The following is an 18,710-nucleotide window of genomic DNA, read 5'->3' on the forward strand; positions in this document are numbered from 1 at the left end:
AAGCTATTTTCATTACTCTGGGATTTTCTTTCATGGAGAGCAGGTACAGCTCTGTCTACACAGTGAGGTCAAGGCCCATGCGAACCCTGTCTCCTAAAAGAAAAAAAGATCCACTTTAATAAGTTTTGGAAATGAGGTTTCTGTGAAAGTTTTGCTAACAGATTTAATGTTGTTCCATCATAAATTACTGGAATTTCTTTGCTGGTTTCTGGCTCTTTCCTGTCCTCCTCCATTAGTCTGCTCTGACCCCTCATGGTGTAATGAAGTAAAACTGACCACCCAAGGTTTCTGTTTTCTCAGCCATGCTCTGCATAACCTTTAACGTTTGCTTAAGCACCCCGACTTCTGCAGATCTGCTCAGGTGTGAGATTCTCGTGTGATCTGTGGAGTCCATGAGGGTGAGTGCAGTGCAAAGGCAAAATTTTCTATTAGTTAATAGTTAAAATTTTGCATCGGGCATGGGTTTTGAAGCTGTTTGCTGTAAAAAAAAAAAAGCCATCTATTTGGGGATAACCTAATAACAGTACCATTTAGAGAATCATAAAGACTACATTTGGGGAGGCAGAGGCTAGCTCAGAGCCATGCCTAGCATGCTCAGATTATTGTTACTGGCAAGCTTCACTGCCTTCATTGGAAAAGAAAGGCCGTGTTGTGTTTTCTTAAACTGAAAACAACTTTATCAAGTATACTAAAATAGCAGTGTGCTGAAACTCACCGATGAAACAAATCAGTTCTTTTACCCACATAGAAGCTTTATATAACAGAGACAGCAATTGAACATTACCAGGTCTCATTGGGACTCCAGTGAGCACTAGAATTACTTACAGCATACAAACAGTATGGGGAAGATGTGACCAAGAAAGAAATGGTGATGAAGACACAGTGTGGTAAAGACGGAAGGACTTTAAATCACCTCCTTCCAGGCACTTGTAACTCTGTTGTTAGTTTATCCCCATCCGCAGGGTTCCTGGTTCTGATGCCCCTTCAAAAGCTGCCTGAGTTTCAGCGTGCTGGAAGCTATTATTTACCAGCTCTCGCGGGTGGGGACCAGGGATGTTTTTCTTTTCTGTAATTTTTGTTCTTTCTTCATTTGTTTCCTTTTTTGGCTGAAGAATGGGCTACTGCTGCTTGCCTTGTCATCTTTATGTGCTGTTTATACATGGCTTTTAGCAAAGAAGCCGTTGTCACGTCTGATTTATCTTTTATTGCAAGTGCCCATTTAAAAGTGATTTTGAAAGTAAATGCTGTTGTTTTGTTAATTACCAGGTTCATCTTCCTGCTGGTTATTATACAATCAAGGCAAACACTGATATTTATGGTTTCTCAAAATAGACACAAGATTATAAATATTTATCATATTATTATATAGTGACATATGTTGTACATTTTAAGCCGTTTTCTGCGGCAGTTAAAGGTACTCTTCCCTGAGACATGAAGTCTTGCCATGTTTTTGTTGAAAGAGAAGAATGTAGAAAGAGCACTTGCAGTTAACTGATGTCATCAGGGTTGGAGTCTACATTTTTGCATGTTACAGACCATCTGGAAATACTATATTGTTGATGATATGTGTGACTATAATATTTATTGTTTACTTTAGTTAAGGACCAGGAGCTGAACTCTTCTGCTGGGTGTATTCCTACTGTGCTTAGCAAGATAACCTCGATTCCTGCTGGTTCTGTGGCCTTTGCTGTGCAGTGCATTTCTTATTGGGTTTGCAAATCAAGGGTAATGTGCTCTTGGGGGTATAGTGTCTGTGTGAACCTTCTAACTCCAAACCTACTGTCACCTCTGTCACTTCCCTTTCTTATCAAAACTTTCTCTTTAGGCCTGGGGAGATGACCCAGTGGGTGAAATGCTTGCTGTGCAAGCATGGGACCTGAGTTTGGATTCCCAGTGCCCACATAAAAAGCTGTGCATGGCAGTGTGCACTTGTGGCCCTGGTGCTTTGGGGTTGGCAGAAAAAGGAAGATGCTATAACAGCTGGCTCTAGGTTCAGTGAGAAACCCTGCCTCTAAAGATAAGATGGAGAGTGATTGAGCAAGACACGTAAACTCAGCCTTGAACTCCATGTATACACACAGGTCACTGTACCTGACTTAAGTCAACCTTTGGACTCCCTGTGCACACACAGGTCACTGTACCTGCACATGCACATATACACACAAAATTTAGTATACAACTTTTTAAAAAGTCTAACAAATCTCTTTTTTCTTAACATAGAGAAACACTGATTGATACCAGTGTATTATGTCAATTTTCCTTGAAATATTTGTGTTTCAGCAGGCAACATCTCATGGTAGACAATATTACAGGTTTGCTTATTCCATTAAGTAGGTACTTAAAAGCCAGCTTTAAGGTTTTTTTGACAAACTACAAAACAAAATAAAAGCCTTTGGTCATTTTCTAATAAACATGGTGGGCTTGGTTACAAAGTGCTAAATCCAAGGCATTCTTTGGGGATATTAACTTCAAAAAGCAAATGTTTAAGTAATTACAATATAGAAAGATATTCTTTGAGGTTTAGAAACAGCAATGAGCTAATTATACTTTAAAGTGGTGGTAGATTTTGTAACTAATCAGTGTTATCCTTCTTAATATTGAATACTTATATAGAAAGTAATCTTTTAAACACACACCATGTGAAATGCATGCCATGGCATGCATGTACACTCACACAGGCATGTACACATACACACACACACACACACACACACACACACACACACATATACTGTATACACACACTCAAAATAGCCTGTTCAATGTTTGTCAAAGTCTTGGTTCAGGAATATTTTTTAAATATTAGTATAGTGTGCCTATTTCAATTCTTCTATCAGAGATTTTTCAAGATTCTAACTGATGGTGTTCTCTAATAGCTCAGTGGTAGAGCATTTACCTGTCATGTGCAAAGACCCATGTTTGATTCCCAGTACCATACGTGTGCATATGCACACACCCTGCTGAAGACCTGATTGAGAACTTGTGACAGAGGGTGAAAAGATTAGCCTCCTCCATTAAATCCATAATCTTGCCACACTCAGGGAGAACTTACCTCCGTGTAGGGACCAGATGTCTGTATTGCTCTGCTTCATGCTTTTTTGTGCATATTTGGTTTTTAGAGACAGAGTTTCTCTGTGTAGCCCTTGCTGTCCTGGAACTTGCTCTGTAGACCAGGCCGACTTTGAACTCACAAAGATCTGCCTGTCTCTGCTTCCATGCTGGAATTAAAGGCATGTGCCACTACTGCCCAGCAATATTTTATATTTCTAATTGCTATCATGGCTTTGGGCTTTTACTGTTCTTTTCCCTCCAGTACTGTGGATCAAACCCTGAGTTTTGGTGCATGGTAGGCAAGTGCTCTGCCATTGACCTATACCCTGAGCCATTGATGTGACTTTGACAGGCGAGTCATAATTCCTCTTGCATGTCTTCACTGTTCCATACACAGATTTCTAATGTGAAAATTTACTAAGGAATCAAATTAAGGTACAGTCGGATTTGTAATTTATATTCCTAAGAATATTCCTGCTGTGTCTGTGTTGCAATAAACAAAATATGAGATGCAACTTACATTTTAGCAATTTCTTTCTATATTAACTATTCCATCATCACTGCTTTGAAATTATTATTATTAGTATGTTGGGTGAGGTCATGCACATGTCAGAGGACAGCTCTGTGGGGTCTCTTTCTCAACTATAAACATGTTCTAAAGTTCTCTGACCTCCTTCCTTCCTACCTCTTGTTTTAGAAAAAGTGTCACTATGAGCTGGAGAGATGGCTCAGAGGTTAAGAGCACTGACTGCTCTTCCAGAGGTCTTGAGTTCAATTCCCAGCAACCACATGGTGGCTGACAACCATCTACAATTCAATCTGGCGTATATGTAATAAACAAATAAGTCTTTAAAAAAAAAAAAAGAAAAAGTGTCACTATGAAGCTGGCATCAAAATAACTATAGTCCAGGCTGGTCTTGAACTCGTGACCCTCCTCTCTCAGGTTCCTAAGTGCTAGGATTACAGCCATGAGCCCCACATGTGACTGAAAACAGTAATTTTTTAAGTGTATGAGGACTGAAACAGCACATTGTCAAGAGGAAGTTAGTCTTCGAAGTGAGCACTTTTGCTTCCTTCCCTCATTTTGGCAGCTGGTGGGGGCCTGAAATGGGGGCCTGAGAGTGACTCTGAAATTGTCTGATAGGCTTCCAAAGTGCTGCTCTGATCGTCATTTTTTTCTCTTCTGCCCACCCAGAGTTTTGCTATGGAGAAGGAAAATGAGATGGTGCTAGGCACAGTTCTTCCTTTCATCTGAGACTGGTGCTGAATCTCTATCACAGCCCATCAACTCAAAGGCAGCACTGACCTTCACCAAGGGACCAAATAAACATGGGAGAAATTACTACCTTGAGGTCTCAGGAAAACCCACTTAAGTAGCAAAATCTTAGGTTTTTCAAAATGTGTTGCTGATTTTGGGGACTTTTTTGAATGTTTGTGTTTTTTTTTTCTTTTCCCTGAGACAAGGTTTCTTTGTAACCCTGGCTGGCCTGGAACTCACAGAGATCCTCCTGCCTCTGCCTCCCAAGTGCTGGGATTAAAGGTGTGTGCCACCACCTCCCAGCTCAAAGTGTAGTTTTTGTTTTGTGTGTGTGTGTGTGTGTGTGTGTGTATGTGTAATCTCTTATTTTAGACTTTTAAGCATAACTGTGGTTGTTTCCATAGTGTCTTCAAAAATGTAAGTCTCCCACAAAAGACTAGATTAGATTTAATGGGTAGCAGCAGATACCTAACTCTTTTTTTTTTTTTTTTTTTTTTTTTTTTTGGTTTTTTCGAGGCAGGGTTTCTCTGTATTGTTTTGGAGCCTGTCCTGCAACTTGCTCAGTAGACCAGGCTTGGTCTCGAACTCACAGAGATCCGCCTGCCTCTGCCTCCCGAGTGCTGGGATTAAAGGCGTGCACTACCACTGCCCAGCGCTATTAGCTTTTTTAATGAGATGGAACCTTCAAGTGATGGACTTCCTTTTCATAGATAGACAATAGATGGACTGATTGATTTTTGTTTTTTCTTGAGACATGGTCTCATAATATAGTTCTGGATAGCCTGGAATTCACTGTATAGACCAGGCTGGTCTTAACTCACTGAGACTTGCTTTCTGTGCCAAGTGCTGGGATTAGAGGTGTGCACTTGGCCCTTATCGTGTGCTTGAAGCCAACTGGATATTGCCACAGTGCCTTCTATGGGTATCTGGTCTATTATTGTAGCCTGCTTTTTCCTATGAGTCTCTCAGTAGTCACAGATAAGCAACACCTGGACCAATAAACACCTCAGAGTCACAGAAAGCTTCAATTTTGCCTTTCGCTGTGGATGGTTCAAACACCGCCATATGTCAAATCATATTTCTGGCAAGATCCCTTCATGGTTCCTAGGCTAATTTGGCTTCATGCAGTTGTACAGTGTTATATAATACAGTGGCCTGTGCTGATGATAATGACCAAAGGCAACTGCACTGTCAGTTAAAATTCTTCACTGACATCAGATGCCAGGTTATGGGTTCCTCTTGTCATGAGACTTTATATCCCCTAGCCAGTCTTACCTTCTGTCTTTTCAGATGTCTTATGTTTTAAAATGTAATGTCAGCCACTAAAATGGATTCCTCTGTGGGTTCTTTGGACTGTCGTGATGGCCATTCTTTTGAGCGTAGTCAGACATAGGTGTTGGTCCTACTCATAGTGCCACTTAGGGCAGTGGGAAGAAGCAGGACCTCAGAACCAGGGCAGAGCTGAATCTAAACCCTAGCTCTAACCTGCTTAAGCTCTCCATTCCTTCATTTTTAAAGTAAGGGTAATGAGTACCTCAAAGTGAGATGGTAAAGAATTAAGTGAGGAACCAGAGAGGTAGTCTAGTCGATACAGTATTTGCCATGTAAGCATGAGAACCTGAGTTTGATTCCCAGAAACCAAGTAAAAATGCCAGGTGTGGTAGCACCTGCATAAAATCTCAGCACTAGAGTGGTGGGAACGGGGTCCCTGGGCTTGCTAACCAGCCAGCCAGTCTAACCAGCAAGCTCCACACCAGTGAAAGACCTTCCTTTGTCTCTTAAAAACCAGGTGGATCTTGAGAGAAGCTTGTAAATGTAAAAACAGATGACTAGATAGAGCAGGTATTACTGAATGAAATTGGCTTGGGCTAGCGTGGTGGCTCCAGGAATAAAGGAGCTGGCTGCCACGCCTGACTACCAGAGATCTATTCCTGGGGCACACGGTGGAAAGAGAATTAGCTCCCATAAGTTACCCTCAGGCCTCCACATGTAATATATGCAGGTGCACATCTACACCCTAGTACACAAACACATAAATACACACTAAGTAAAATAAGTGTTAAAAAATGGTAGTGAGCTTAGACGTAGCGTGGGAGCTGACTCAGGACTCTGGCCTGGCATATTAGACAGTGCTACTCTTTATCAGCATAGAAACTAATGTGAAGGCAGCAACAGAGGAAGTTTAATTTGAGGCATGCTGCATTCCTCACACCCAGGGGGGATGTCCAGTAAGTGGCTTTCTGTATTGCCCTGAGATCAGATAATGGTACCAACCAGAAAGGTTGACTTGGCCTTAGAGCGCAGCACATGGTTGAGCAGCCCAACTGCTGCCCGTCTTCTACTTCTGACAGCTAATGCATGCAAGGTACTCTAGGTATTTACTGTTGACATTACTTCACTACAGCTTCAACCTTGATCTCTTCTTTATTTGCTTCAATTTTACTCAGCAGTACAGCCAAGAGATCAACCTAAACATGGCTCAACAACTAAAAGCACTTGCTGCCACGCCTAATGACCTGAGTTTAGTTCCCAGGACCGGCAGAGTGAAAAGAAAGAGTCATCATCCCTGCCCATGGGGCATACAAAACAAAACAAAAAATAAAAAGAAGTGCTAACCTAAGCAGTGTTTAATTAACTTGATGACAGACCGTCACTTATCATTTCTGCAGACTGACACAAATTGACCTGCCAGGCATGGTGTTGCATGCCTGTAATCCCAGAACTTGGGAGGATTAACCACTAATTCATGACCAGCAAGGAATACAGAGTGATGCTGTTTAAAAACAAACAAACAACAGCAAAGTTGACTATTGTTCGGTTGTCATAATCACCCAGCCTTCCAGTTGTAAGGAAATTATGTGAGGAAGTTTTGCTACCACTCTGCATGTGAATGGACTTAGTCCTTCCCAGGGCTGGGGCAGGTGAACAGCTTGAGAAAGCCCATTTGTGAGCTACTTTTGGTCAACTCTTTAGGGGGAAAGTAAAACCCAAAACCTTGTAAGATAAGGACACTAGAAAGTAGTCCAGTGTACTCATAACAACAAATCTGTTCTGTGTCCTCTATACCTAGCACACTGTAGCTGCCCTGCTGATTGGTTGAATTATGTAAAGTAGGATGGTATCTTAGAATTGCAAAATGTTTTCATAGATGTTATTGTATTTGATCCTAAGACCTCTACAAGCCCAGCTACATGTTAGCCTCATTTTAAATATGAGGAAATTCCTATGCTATTAGCCAAAATATTTTGTGTCTGATCTATAGACAGCTAAAGTCTCCAGCCTCTCAGTTATTCTGCATGCCCTACATAATACTTACAATCACCTAATGAAAGATGTCCTCATCCGATTCAGCATGTACCTGTTCCAGATGCTCTCCGTTTGCCCATTTGGAGCGGCTCAGGAATGAAGTGGATGCAGAGTTCAGGGCCTTAAAGGGCATTAGTTTACATTCATCACAACATGGGCTGGTTTACGGGAAAAGAAGAGCACAGTGACTTTTAAATACAATTAGGTAGATAGACAGATGGTAGGTAGGTAGGTGGATGATGGTTGACACTGGATATTGATAACTAGCAGTTGGTATTGTTTGCTGATGATGAATAGGGTTCTTTTGACCATCCTTGGAGCTAAGGGTCTTGGTGATAATAGCATTAACATGTTTGAGACCTCTTAAAAATCATTGCTGATTCTCAGAGTTTCACGTTTATTTTCCCACTTACTCATAATCTCGCTTTTGTGTGTGTTCATTCATTTGTAGAGTATAAATGGCATTCGCACAGAGGAGGTGGCTATCGTGACAAAAGGGCCATCCACCTACCCTGCCTCTGAATGGGAGTGCCCCAAGCAGTCAGTAGTTCCTAGTCAGAGCCTGATGACCACCCCACCGGAGTCTCCAGAGAGATTTGGTTCTGGCTCCCTCTCCATAAACAGCAAGGAGGCAGAAGAGGAGGAGCAGGGGGCAGCTGGCTGTCTTGATGCTAACGAGATGCCAGCAGGCCCAAGTGGGGAATGCTTAGGAGTTGAGGAACAGGCCAGTACCTTAAGTTTCTCAGTAACTCCAGCTTCCTGCCAGCTGCAGCATGGTGGGGAAAAGGCAGACAGTAGTGAAGAACCAGCAGAGACCCTTGAGACCCTGAGCGGATCCTTTCTTGACCCTCGCGTGGGTAACCAGCTCCCCACCCTCATTCGAAGTTTCCAGGTAGTAACTGCTCTGACAATGCAGGACTTTGGGAGAGGGCCAGGATCTGGTCTGTGGAGGAAGTGGCAGTGGTGGTGGTAAAGGGTATAGCCTCTGCTGGTCTCGGAGTCACAGCTAAAAGTGAATGGAGCCTGGACGCTGTAAAGAACTCAGGCAGAGGAACTAACTGGGACTAGACATGTTTTCTCTTCTGATGACTTAACAAAACTCGCAGGAGTAAACTCCAGCTGATTACCTTCGTGGAGCTGGTGTAAGTATGCTCCCCTTTACTTTCTCAAGGACGAGCTATGGCAAGAGATGAATTATAGAGACTCCTGTGGGGAGGAGGCTTCAGGGCTCTGAGACCATGCTCAGAAATTTCCCAGTGCCCCTCACTAACATTTGATTTTTAAATGAAGATTTATATATACTGCTAGACTGTACAACCCACCACTCCCACTGCCCCCCCCCAGGGGATTCCATGATCTAGGCACTAACTTCTGTACTAAGGTGAATGGCCAATTAGCCTATCACAATCAAATGGTAGTTTTAGGGTGATTGATATCCTGGGAAAGGTGAACAGATAAGCAAGAAGGCCTGTGTCATTCCACTAATGTTCATTCTTTTGGAATTCTGAAATTAATCACCAGGTGGTGGGAAAACTGATTTTTTTTTCTTTCTTGTTTTCCAAGTATTATTTCTTCTCAGTAAATCCAAAGTGAATGTCTGACATTGATTTGAAAGAAGTTAATGAATTCCAAGGAAATTCGTTCCAGGGCTTCGGCTGCTTCGTGCACATTTGTACTTAGAGGGGAAGTGTGCCTGGTTTTCTTAATTATGATGTACACTCACAGGGACAAATGAAAGTGATTTCTATTTGGCAGATAATTTTATATTCAAATTCTGAAGGTCGGCATAAAATGTTTTATATCACCGGTCATAAACTGTCTGGTGTTATAATTTTCCATTAAGCTTATGAAAGTAATTACAGTAATGCCACTTTTTAATACCCTTCTCAAGATGCGACACCTTGTCAAGGCTTCTTGGGAATCATGTCTTTGGAGAGTGACTCCAACCTTTGCTTGACTCAAGCTAATGCTTTGATCAAATCAATGTCAGAGGTTCAGTTCCCCAAGGCCTGCAGGAAGGTTTAGCCAAGCCAACTCTGTTTCTTTACTGTCCACAGCCTCCTCTGGTAAAGACTCAGACTGTCACCATCTCAGATACTGCCAATGCTGTGAAAAGTGAAATCCCAACCAAAGATGTCCCTATTGTCCACACTGAGACCAAGACCATCACCTACGAGGCTGCCCAGGTAAGACGCCGATGCTCCAGAACAAAGACACAGAAGATAGTAAATAAATGGTTTCTTCCTTCGGGTTCTAGTCACTTACTGTGAGTAACATCAGACTTTCTGGGGTAGTTCTTTGATGATCACTGACTTAAGTAAGGATGTGCCAATGAGCAGGGCTAAAGGCTGGGAATCCAGACAGCTCAGTTCACCTTGCATGAAGACCTGGGTTCAATCTCTGGACCACATAAAACTGGGTCTGCTTTGGGCTGAGAAGATGGTTCAGTTGGTAAAGCACTGCCTCACAAGCATAAGGACCTGACTTTAGACCCCAAATTCTTCCAATGGAAGCCTGAGGGCCCAAGTACCCGAGGACTGAGACCTGTGGTTGTCCTCTGACCTCTACACTAATGCAGCTGCACCTGTATGTGTGCATACACATATACAGAAGTTAAATTAAAACTGGGTATGGCTAGCTGTGATGACAGCACTTTGGATTTAGAAACAGAAGGATCAGGAGTTTAGGGTCATTTGAAGTTATATAAGTATGAGGCTAGCCTGGGCTACATGAGACCCTTTCTCAAAATAATCTATCTTAAAGAGGAAATAAATGCAAACTGTCAAGGCTGAGGGTTTAACTCCGTGGAAGAATGTTATACTTGACATGTGTGCAACACCGGTTCATTCCTCAACACCAAAGAGCAAGTGAAATTACCATAGCTCTGATGTCCATCCACCCTAGTCATTTGGGAAAGTTATTCCCATTGATGAAGAGCGTGGGCTTTGGGGCAGATAACCCTAAGCACAGGTTCTGCTGCTCTGTTTCCTAACTTGGGCAAGTCATTAAGCCTCTACCAGCCCTGCCCTCAATGTTAATATCTACATCATGGTATTATTGGGAGGGTTCAAAAGTTTTTAAATCTTTCACTTCCTAATTACGCTGAAACTTGGTCATTTCTGGCAATTTGATTGTGCTAGAGTTGTGTTCTGTTGAATTCTCTCTCTTTAATTAGTCACAGAAGGCAAAAAGTTAATTCTCTACAACATGTTTGTTGAGCTTTTATGTATTAAGTCAAAGTGGTGTAAGGGTAGACAGTCCCCGCCCTCTATAGGGAGCATTCTAGTAAGGAGAGAAGGGTTGGCAATAAGCTCAGCAACAGCCAGACACAGTGGCCCACAGGTGGGATCCCCACACTGATTGGGGATTCGGGCCCCCCAGCCCCCAGCCTACCCTGAAAGACCATGGCTGGAAAAATTAACAACAACCAGAAATGAAAATGGAGGAGGAACCCACATAAACAAATATCAGACACTATAAAGTTCTGTACAGAAACTCAAATGGTGTAAACAGATAATTCAAGGAGCTGGGGGTGTAGCTCATTGGTAGAGCACAGTGCAAAGGGGCAGCGTGTAGCTCTGGCTGAGCACTGAAGATCTCCTCCGTTGGTCTTCCCTTCCCCATGAGCTGGATGATGTTTCACCCTTAGGAAGCTTGGAGGGCAAAATGGGTAGCTACTTATGGATAACCTCAGACAAATCCCCAGCCTGTCAATTCCCTAGCTCTTACCCTTGGATAGAACGACCTGCTGCTGCAAGATTTGGATGAAGTTTAGGCAAGATAGTGTCTGCCAAGTGCCAGTATCTCCACAGATGTTCAGTACTCAGTGTCTGTGTGCTCCCCTCCACTCTCTTTGTGATCTAGAGTGTGGAATTTAATTTGCTGAGTGACAGTGGTAGATGATAAAGTAGCATCATTAAGGGGTTGGAGAGATGGCTCAGTGGTTAAGAGCACTGACTGTTCTTCCGAAGGTCCTGAGTTCAATTCCCAACAACCACATGGTGGCTCACAACCACCTTGGATGAGATCTGGTGCCCTCCGCTGGCATGCAGGCAGAAGACTGTATATACAATAAGTAAAAATTTTTTAAAAAGTAGCATCATTAAAGCAATGGACTTTTAAAGATGACTCCTACCTAAAGCTGTTTGTTGAATGTATTAAAGTAGGGACAGGCCTGAAGACAAGATTATGACTAGGGCAGATCTGGGGAGATGATTGTAAGAGCAGCAGTAAGTGTAGCTTTTGGAAATGAGAAGAGAAAGGGCTGTCAGTCAAAAGAGACAGAAAAAAACTATCAAGAAGGCCTTGGCCGGGGAAAGCACTGAAGAGGAAGGAAAGATTGTACACACCATTATCCTGAGGAAGAGAAGAGGGATGACTTGCATATGCAAAGGGACGAATCCTTTAAACTGTCACCACCATAGAAACAACCTAAATGGCCTTCAGTAGGGAGTTGGTTAAATAAATTATGAGCACCCTGTTGAGGTACTGTGTGCGGTTCTTAGTGGGGAACTAGTCTACATGAAATGTGTGAATGAACACTGTAGCTAAATGTGGGAATCATATCTTTTATTTGTTGGTGGAAAGGGGTATGTGTATGTAGCCATGTATATGAGAGCTATATGTGATATGGCCTTGGGTAGCAATACATTCTCTCTGGATGGATACTTAAAAATAAGGGTCTGGCCTGGCAGTGGTGACATACCTCTCTGCTGGGATTAAAGGGGTGCACCACTGCCAACCCCTCAGCAGTTTACAAAGCACCTCCAGCTGTGTGATTTCTTTTCCTCTTCACAGTACTGTGTGTAGGCAGCGCCACCTTCTAGAAATGATGTGATTGATGGTGCATGCCTAAAATCCAAGCACATGAGAAGTGGAGGCAGGCGCATTGAAGGGGTTCAAGGCCAGCCTCGGCTACATAAGGGAACTTGTGGCCAGCCTGAGCTACTTGAGACCTAGAGAGAAGTGGGGAAGCAGAGGCAAAAGAATCATGAGTTCAAGTCCAACAGTGGCTACATGGGTAGCTTGAAGCCAGCCTGAGCTACTTGGAACCTGGAAAGTGAGTTGAGGTTCCACAGCTGGGTGCCAACTGTGCCAAATTCCAAATTCTAATCTTCCAACAGAAGTTTCTTTCCCATTCTATGCCATTTGAACACCTATCAGCCCACAGAACCTCCCCGGAGCCCAGTTTTCCCAAATGCAGAGGATATAACAGTCAGTCTCTACCTCAGGTGCTGAGATGTTGTGAGGTAACAGTTGCACAGTGTGCTTGACACATAGTAGGAGTGCAAAACGTATGTGTAGGGTCTAAGTCTTCTGTAGATTAATGGTCTCAGTGGAAGAAAACAGTAGTGGCTAGCTAACACTGCACTGGTATGAGGGAGTATGCTTGGGACTCCAGGCCTCTTGGTTGCATGCCTCTGGTGGAGGGGAACCCAGCCTAGTCCTCCCCTCCCCTCAGCACCTCAGAGTTTGTCTGAATGAAATATGTTCCTGCTCAGGGATGAAATAAAGACAGTCACAGTGTCCATACCTGTGCTCTCAAGTACTCAGGAGCTGAGGCAGGAGAGTTACATGAGCCTAGGACTTGGACACCAGTCAGAGCAGCACCATGTCCTTTTAAAATGAAATTGACAGCGCCTGCTTATTCTGGTGACTTACATATGGTACAGCACCTTTATGAAGATAGTTTCAGTTCTCTTAGTCTCTGGTACCGGTGCCCAGTGTTTCTAGAAAGCACATGCCTTAGGTAAACTCTGTCTTTGTTCGGTTTTCTTCTGTCTTGGTCATGGAGGCCTGTGTGACTCTAACTGCCATATACCTTTGATAACACTTGTCACTGGCCCTGTCACATCTCTTTAGCTTCTTGCTAATGTTGTTCCTTAGCTAATCATAATAAGCTGCCTTAGTCCTTGTTTGATTCCTATGTAGATTAGTTGTGTAACCTGACATTTAAAATAATTTGAGCCCCTCAGGAGCCCTGACAATAATAGTTTGCTGTCAGGGATGTCACTAAAGCCTGTTGTGCATGTGTCCTGCCTTCTCATGAGTGACACTTTCTGCTTCATTTGCTCAGTTGTGGGAGGTGGAACTGTTCCTGCAGTGACTAGTCTGAGATCCTTTAAACACTCTCTCCCATTTCACTCTGTGATGCAGCTCCCTCGAACCTCAGCCACCAGGAGCCAGTGCCTCTCCTGCATGGGTGTGTGTAAACAGTACAAGGTCTGGTGAGAACACAGTGACTCCCAGGAGTGTGAATAGTTCATCCCTTCTGTCACTTTCATAGAATGACTTTACTAAAGATGCTTTCATGGTCCTCTGTAAGCTGTGGGATGTTCCCCCGTAACTTGGGGCTTCTAGCTGTGCCATACTCCTGCCTCTTTCAGACCCACTCCAGTTACTGACCTAGTGCTGAGGAACTTGTATTCCTCAGCACTTGGGAGGTGGGGGACAGGGTCACACTGTATAGCCCTGAATATCCTAGAAATTATAGACCAGGCTGGCCTCAAACGCAGCCATCTGCCTGCCTCTGCCTCCCAAGTGCTGGCATCAAAGGTGTGTGCTACCACACCTGTTTTCATTTAACTTTTTATTTGTTTGTTTTGAGACAGGGTCTCACTATGTAGTTTTGGCTGTCCTAGAACTCATTCTGTAGATCAGGCCAGTCTCAAACTCACAAAGATCTGCCTACATCTGATTTCTGAGTGCTAGGATTAAAGGTGTGTGCCATTATACCTAACTTCATCTTTTATTTCTAATGTGTATGGGTGTTTTGTCTGCATGTATGCCTGTGTACCTGGTGCCCAGGGAGGTTGGAAGAGGGTGTTGGATCTCTTGGAATTGGAGTTACAGAGGGTCGTGAGCTGCCATGTGGGTGCTAGGGAAGGGTAACTCTATCAAACCTAGGTCCTCTGGAAGAGTAGCCAGTGCTCCTGATCACTGAGTCCTCTCCCCAGCCCCATTCATCCAGCTTGTTAAGAAGGAACCTGTTCCCAGGAGACTGGTTCTGCTTCTTTGTTGAGAGGTCACCGTAAGAGAAGCAGATGTTTGAATTGGGATATACAGCTGAGGAGCCACGTTGCACCCGGGGTCTCACCCCCAAGGTGTCCTGAAGGCTGATGACTTGTGCTTTCTTCTGCAGAGTGAGGACAGCAGTGGGGACTTAGACCCTGGAGTCTTGCTGACAGCTCAGACCATCACATCTGAGACCACGAGCAGCACGACCACAACTCAGATTACCAAGGTAACAGCTTCCAGTGGCATGCTGAGCTAGCTGCTATCCCCAGATGGAGGGGACCAACATGTGCTAAGGCTCTCAGCTGTGTCCCAGGTGGAAAGACTTGATGCCTTCACCAGAATCCACCTGGGAAAGCTACATATAGTCATTCTAATACGCGTTTGTCCATCGTGCTGTGGACAAAGTCTAGATGTCAGCTCAGTAGGGGAGCACCTCCTTGCCATGCACAAGCTGTGGGTTCCATTCTCAATGTGCACACAGGCACATGGATGTACACATGGCCACACAGTAAGGACAGAGATTGTTAATATGGTACGACCATATTTTCTGAGCTAGAAACCAGATCTCTGATCTGATGAATCATTGTTGCACCCTGAGGCCTTGGGAACCATAGTTTGGACCTAAAAGGCTCAAATCACTAGACTTCTTTATAGGGAACAATAGGGACAAAATGCCAAAAATTCGAATTATCCTCAGAAAATCAAGCAGTCTATGTTTGCTGTAGTACTAGAAGAAAATGCTCTTCCTTCCTTCCTTCCTTCCTTTCTCCCTCCCTCCCTCTCCCCCTTCCTCTCCTTTCTTGTTCCTTCTTTTTTTCTTCTCTCTCTCTCTCTCTCTCTGTCTCCCTCCCTCCCTCTCTTTCTTTCCATCTCACTCTGTACACAAACTAGCCTGAAACTCACTATGTAACCCAGGCTGACCTGGAACTCCTAAGTGTTGCCTCAGGCTCAGACATGCTGAGGCTACAGGTGTGTGCAACCACACCTGATCTGCAATTAGTTATGAGTAAGGAACTTAGAAAAAAGGAAAAAAAATTGGCCAGACTTTATCATAAGACTTTATCATAAGACACAGATGACAGCAAGCAGGTATTTCATGTGTCTACATGTGACTTTGTTTGTTTTGTTTTTCAGACAGGGTTTCTCTGTATTGTTTTGGAGGCTGTCCTGGAACTCACTCTGTAGACCAGGCTGGCCTCAAACTCACAGAGATCTGCCTGCCTCTGCTTCCCAAGAGCTGGGATTAAAGGCGTGCACCACCAACGCCGGGCTACTTTTGACTTTCTTTATTTGTCCTCACTTGAGATTCTTTGGGGCTTTTTTGACATCAATAATGTGAAATGCTTTAAAATAGGAGTCCCCAGTTTGAAGCTGAAAATAATCAAGTAAGAATTTAGAAAAACAAAAAGGGGACACCTCTCTTCCTTCTGGGTTTCTGTAGTATTTGGGAAGAAGAAAAAAGAAAGTGAATAAGGAACTGTGTCCTTTTGTTCCGTGTACTAAAGAGTCTAGTGCCCACGGTCGGGGAGCGAGGCTCCTGTTGGCAGGTCCTCCCATGCTGAGATATGGTACAAGGCTCTCCTGGGTAGTGCCAGCACCACGGTGCCCAGCCTGGGCTACATTCTCACGATAGCAAACAAACAAGCAAAACATTTGAAGGGAGCGTTTAGAACCATCTTTCCGCTGTGCGTGGTTTTCACATGGCCTCTTCCTTTGGTTACAGACTGTAAAAGGTGGAATTTCTGAGACCCGGATTGAGAAAAGAATTGTGATCACAGGAGATGCAGATATTGACCACGATCAGGTGGGAATGCAGCAGGGACCTTGATGGACACAGCAGCATCTTCAGACAGCTGCTTTAGCTCTCGGGCGGGGCTGTTGGATAGACAGGCAGTGCATGGGCATGGTGGCCACACTTGTAGTTCCTGCACTCAGGAGGCTGAGACAGGATGTGGAACTCATTCAGTGTCATGGATCTGTCACCAGCTTGCTGTGTGACCTTGGGCAGATCACTTTACATCTGATGTTTTCCTCTCTAAAATAGAGTGGGTTGATCCAGATAATTCTTGGTCCCTTCTGTGTGCTAAAATTCTATGTTTTTATGTTAATTAGGTGCTAATTGTGAGCTACAAGCAATTAGCAAATAATAAGGTCAGAATTAATGTTCCCAATTCTTTGCTGGGTGCTGCTAGTACAGTGAGGCTGTTGAGGAGAGTGGGGGAGAGGGGGGTGGGAGAGCCTGGTGGAGGGGGCAGGCCTGTCGGGAGCAGTGCTGCCTCTTCTGGAGTGCTCAAGAACAGGAAGAGGAGCGGCGTTGGTGGCGCACGCCTTTAATCCCAGCACTTGGGAGGCAGAGGCAGGCGGATCTCTGTGAGTTCGAGGCCAGCCTGGTCTACAGAGCTAGTTCCAGGACAGTCTCTGAAACAATACAGAGAAACCCTGTCTCGAAAAACCAAAAAAAAAAAAAAAAAAAAAAAGAACAGGAAGAGGGGCTGCAGGGCTAGGACTCAGTGCTGTGGACATTGTGCTCAGGGTCCCAGTGGCAAGGCCAGAAGCCCAAGTAGGGGCCTGTGTGGCCTGGGTGCTGGGCTCAGTGGGTCCTTCCTGCTGTAGCCCACAACTTATGGTTTGAGCCCTGCTGTGTGTTACCTGTGCTTTCTGACAACAAAGGCTGTGGGTGGAAGGTATTTGGAGTAGAACAGGCCTGAACCCTAACTCTGTCTCTGTTGTGCACACCCTTCAGCAACACTGAGCTGTGCCTTTATCCTATACAATGAAGCTCCTCGTGGATCAGAGTTGATGTAGTGATTCTCGATGGCTCAGGGAGAGCTCCAAGGACCCTTGTTTCTTCCAGGAAACAAGGCTCTGGGAGGGAGGAGGTGTGGGGCACCTTAGGAAGGACTGTTGAGAAAAGTGTAGTTCGGGCTTTCTTAGAGGGACATGGAGACTCCAGGGAGAAAGCTTGAGCTAGGCCCAGAGAGGAGCAGCTGGGCCATGGAAGAGGAGCAGGGGCCAGCAGAGACAGCAGGTTTTGTGGAAATCTAGATGTCAGAAGCAGTCTCCCCCTTTGACTGGCTGGAGACTGCCCTTAGGATATATCAGGCAAACAGCCCTAACAGGCTGCCAGGTGTCACAGTAACCTGAACTCCTCCAGGGACTCAGACTCAAAGGAGAGAATCATACTCAAAAGCCAGGTTGCCCCCAAGCTGTGTCTGTGTGGCCTGCAGCCTCCTTGCCAAAGACACCTCTTCCTTTTTGAAAGCTGTGTGCTCCCTCGCCTTCCTGGCCTGGCCTCCCTGTTCCCATACTGAACACGGTTTGTGCTCTAGAGTCACCGCCTGAACGAATCTTCTCACCTGAGGTTGCCCGTTTCTCTGAAGAAAACCTCTACCCCTCCCTGCCTTGGTGTGCTGAGTCCAGCAGCCTCCCTCTTCAGGACAGGCCAGGACAAGGCAGGACAGGGCAAGGCCTTGATCCACTTGGGCTGTGCTGTGTGCTGCCCTGATTCCTCCGTCATCACAGAAAAGCCCCAGGCTTCCTTCACCAGCTGGGTTGCTCTTTGCCGGACCAGTTTTATCTCTGTCTTTCACAGGTCCTTGTACAAGCCATCAAGGAGGCCAAGGAACAGCACCCAGACATGTCAGTGACCAAGGTGGTCGTCCACCAGGAGACGGAGATCTCTGAGGAGTGAGCTCAGGTAAGGGTGTTCCTGCTGGGATGGGGGATGCTGTCATCTCAGCCAGAGAGAGGTCTCAGGAAGTCTGGACACTTGGAGAGCGCTTGATCCCAAGAGATGTTCACACTGGAACTCAGTAAAGTAAAGGGAGAGGCTATTGTTAACTGTGTGGCTCCAACCAGAACGGCCAGGTGTATGTGTCCTTCTGCCTTAGTGTGCCAGCGCGGCCAGGTGTATGTGTCCTTCTGCCTTAGTGTGCCAGCGTCCCTGGGTGGGGGGTACTTCAAACTTGGGTCTGAACTGAACTGTCACCCATCTCTGGAGTTCCCTACTATCCCCTGCCCTGTTTATTGCCCTTGGCAACTCCAGGACCTGTGGGCTAGAACTGGGGAGGGCTAGAGA

The 18,710-nt window shown here is 44.8% G+C and overlaps 1 protein-coding gene across 13 annotated transcripts in view; it reads left to right on the plus strand.

Annotated features, from left to right (window-relative positions):
* Epb41 (erythrocyte membrane protein band 4.1) overlaps positions 1 to 18,710 on the plus strand; it is a 151,937-nt gene that overhangs the window by 130,402 nt on the left and 2,825 nt on the right. For 7 of the 13 annotated variants that reach the window (XM_040756470.1, XM_040756464.1, XM_040756465.1 and 4 more), the window contains 5 exons: positions 8,067 to 8,507; positions 9,673 to 9,801; positions 14,757 to 14,858; positions 16,356 to 16,436; positions 18,225 to 18,329. In XM_040756470.1, coding sequence (XP_040612404.1) covers positions 8,067 to 8,507; positions 9,673 to 9,801; positions 14,757 to 14,858; positions 16,356 to 16,436; positions 18,225 to 18,323 — 852 coding nt within the window. In that variant the 3' untranslated portion in view covers positions 18,324 to 18,329. The remainder of the gene's footprint in view (positions 1 to 8,066; positions 8,508 to 9,672; positions 9,802 to 14,756; positions 14,859 to 16,355; positions 16,437 to 18,224; positions 18,330 to 18,710) is intronic. The other 6 variants (XM_040756472.1, XM_040756473.1, XM_040756474.1 and 3 more) reach the window with 2 other exon arrangements.

The sequence above is a fragment of the Mesocricetus auratus genome, unplaced genomic scaffold (assembly GCF_017639785.1).
Source record: "Mesocricetus auratus isolate SY011 unplaced genomic scaffold, BCM_Maur_2.0 Super-Scaffold_100014, whole genome shotgun sequence".
Taxonomy (NCBI): Eukaryota; Metazoa; Chordata; class Mammalia; order Rodentia; family Cricetidae; genus Mesocricetus; species Mesocricetus auratus.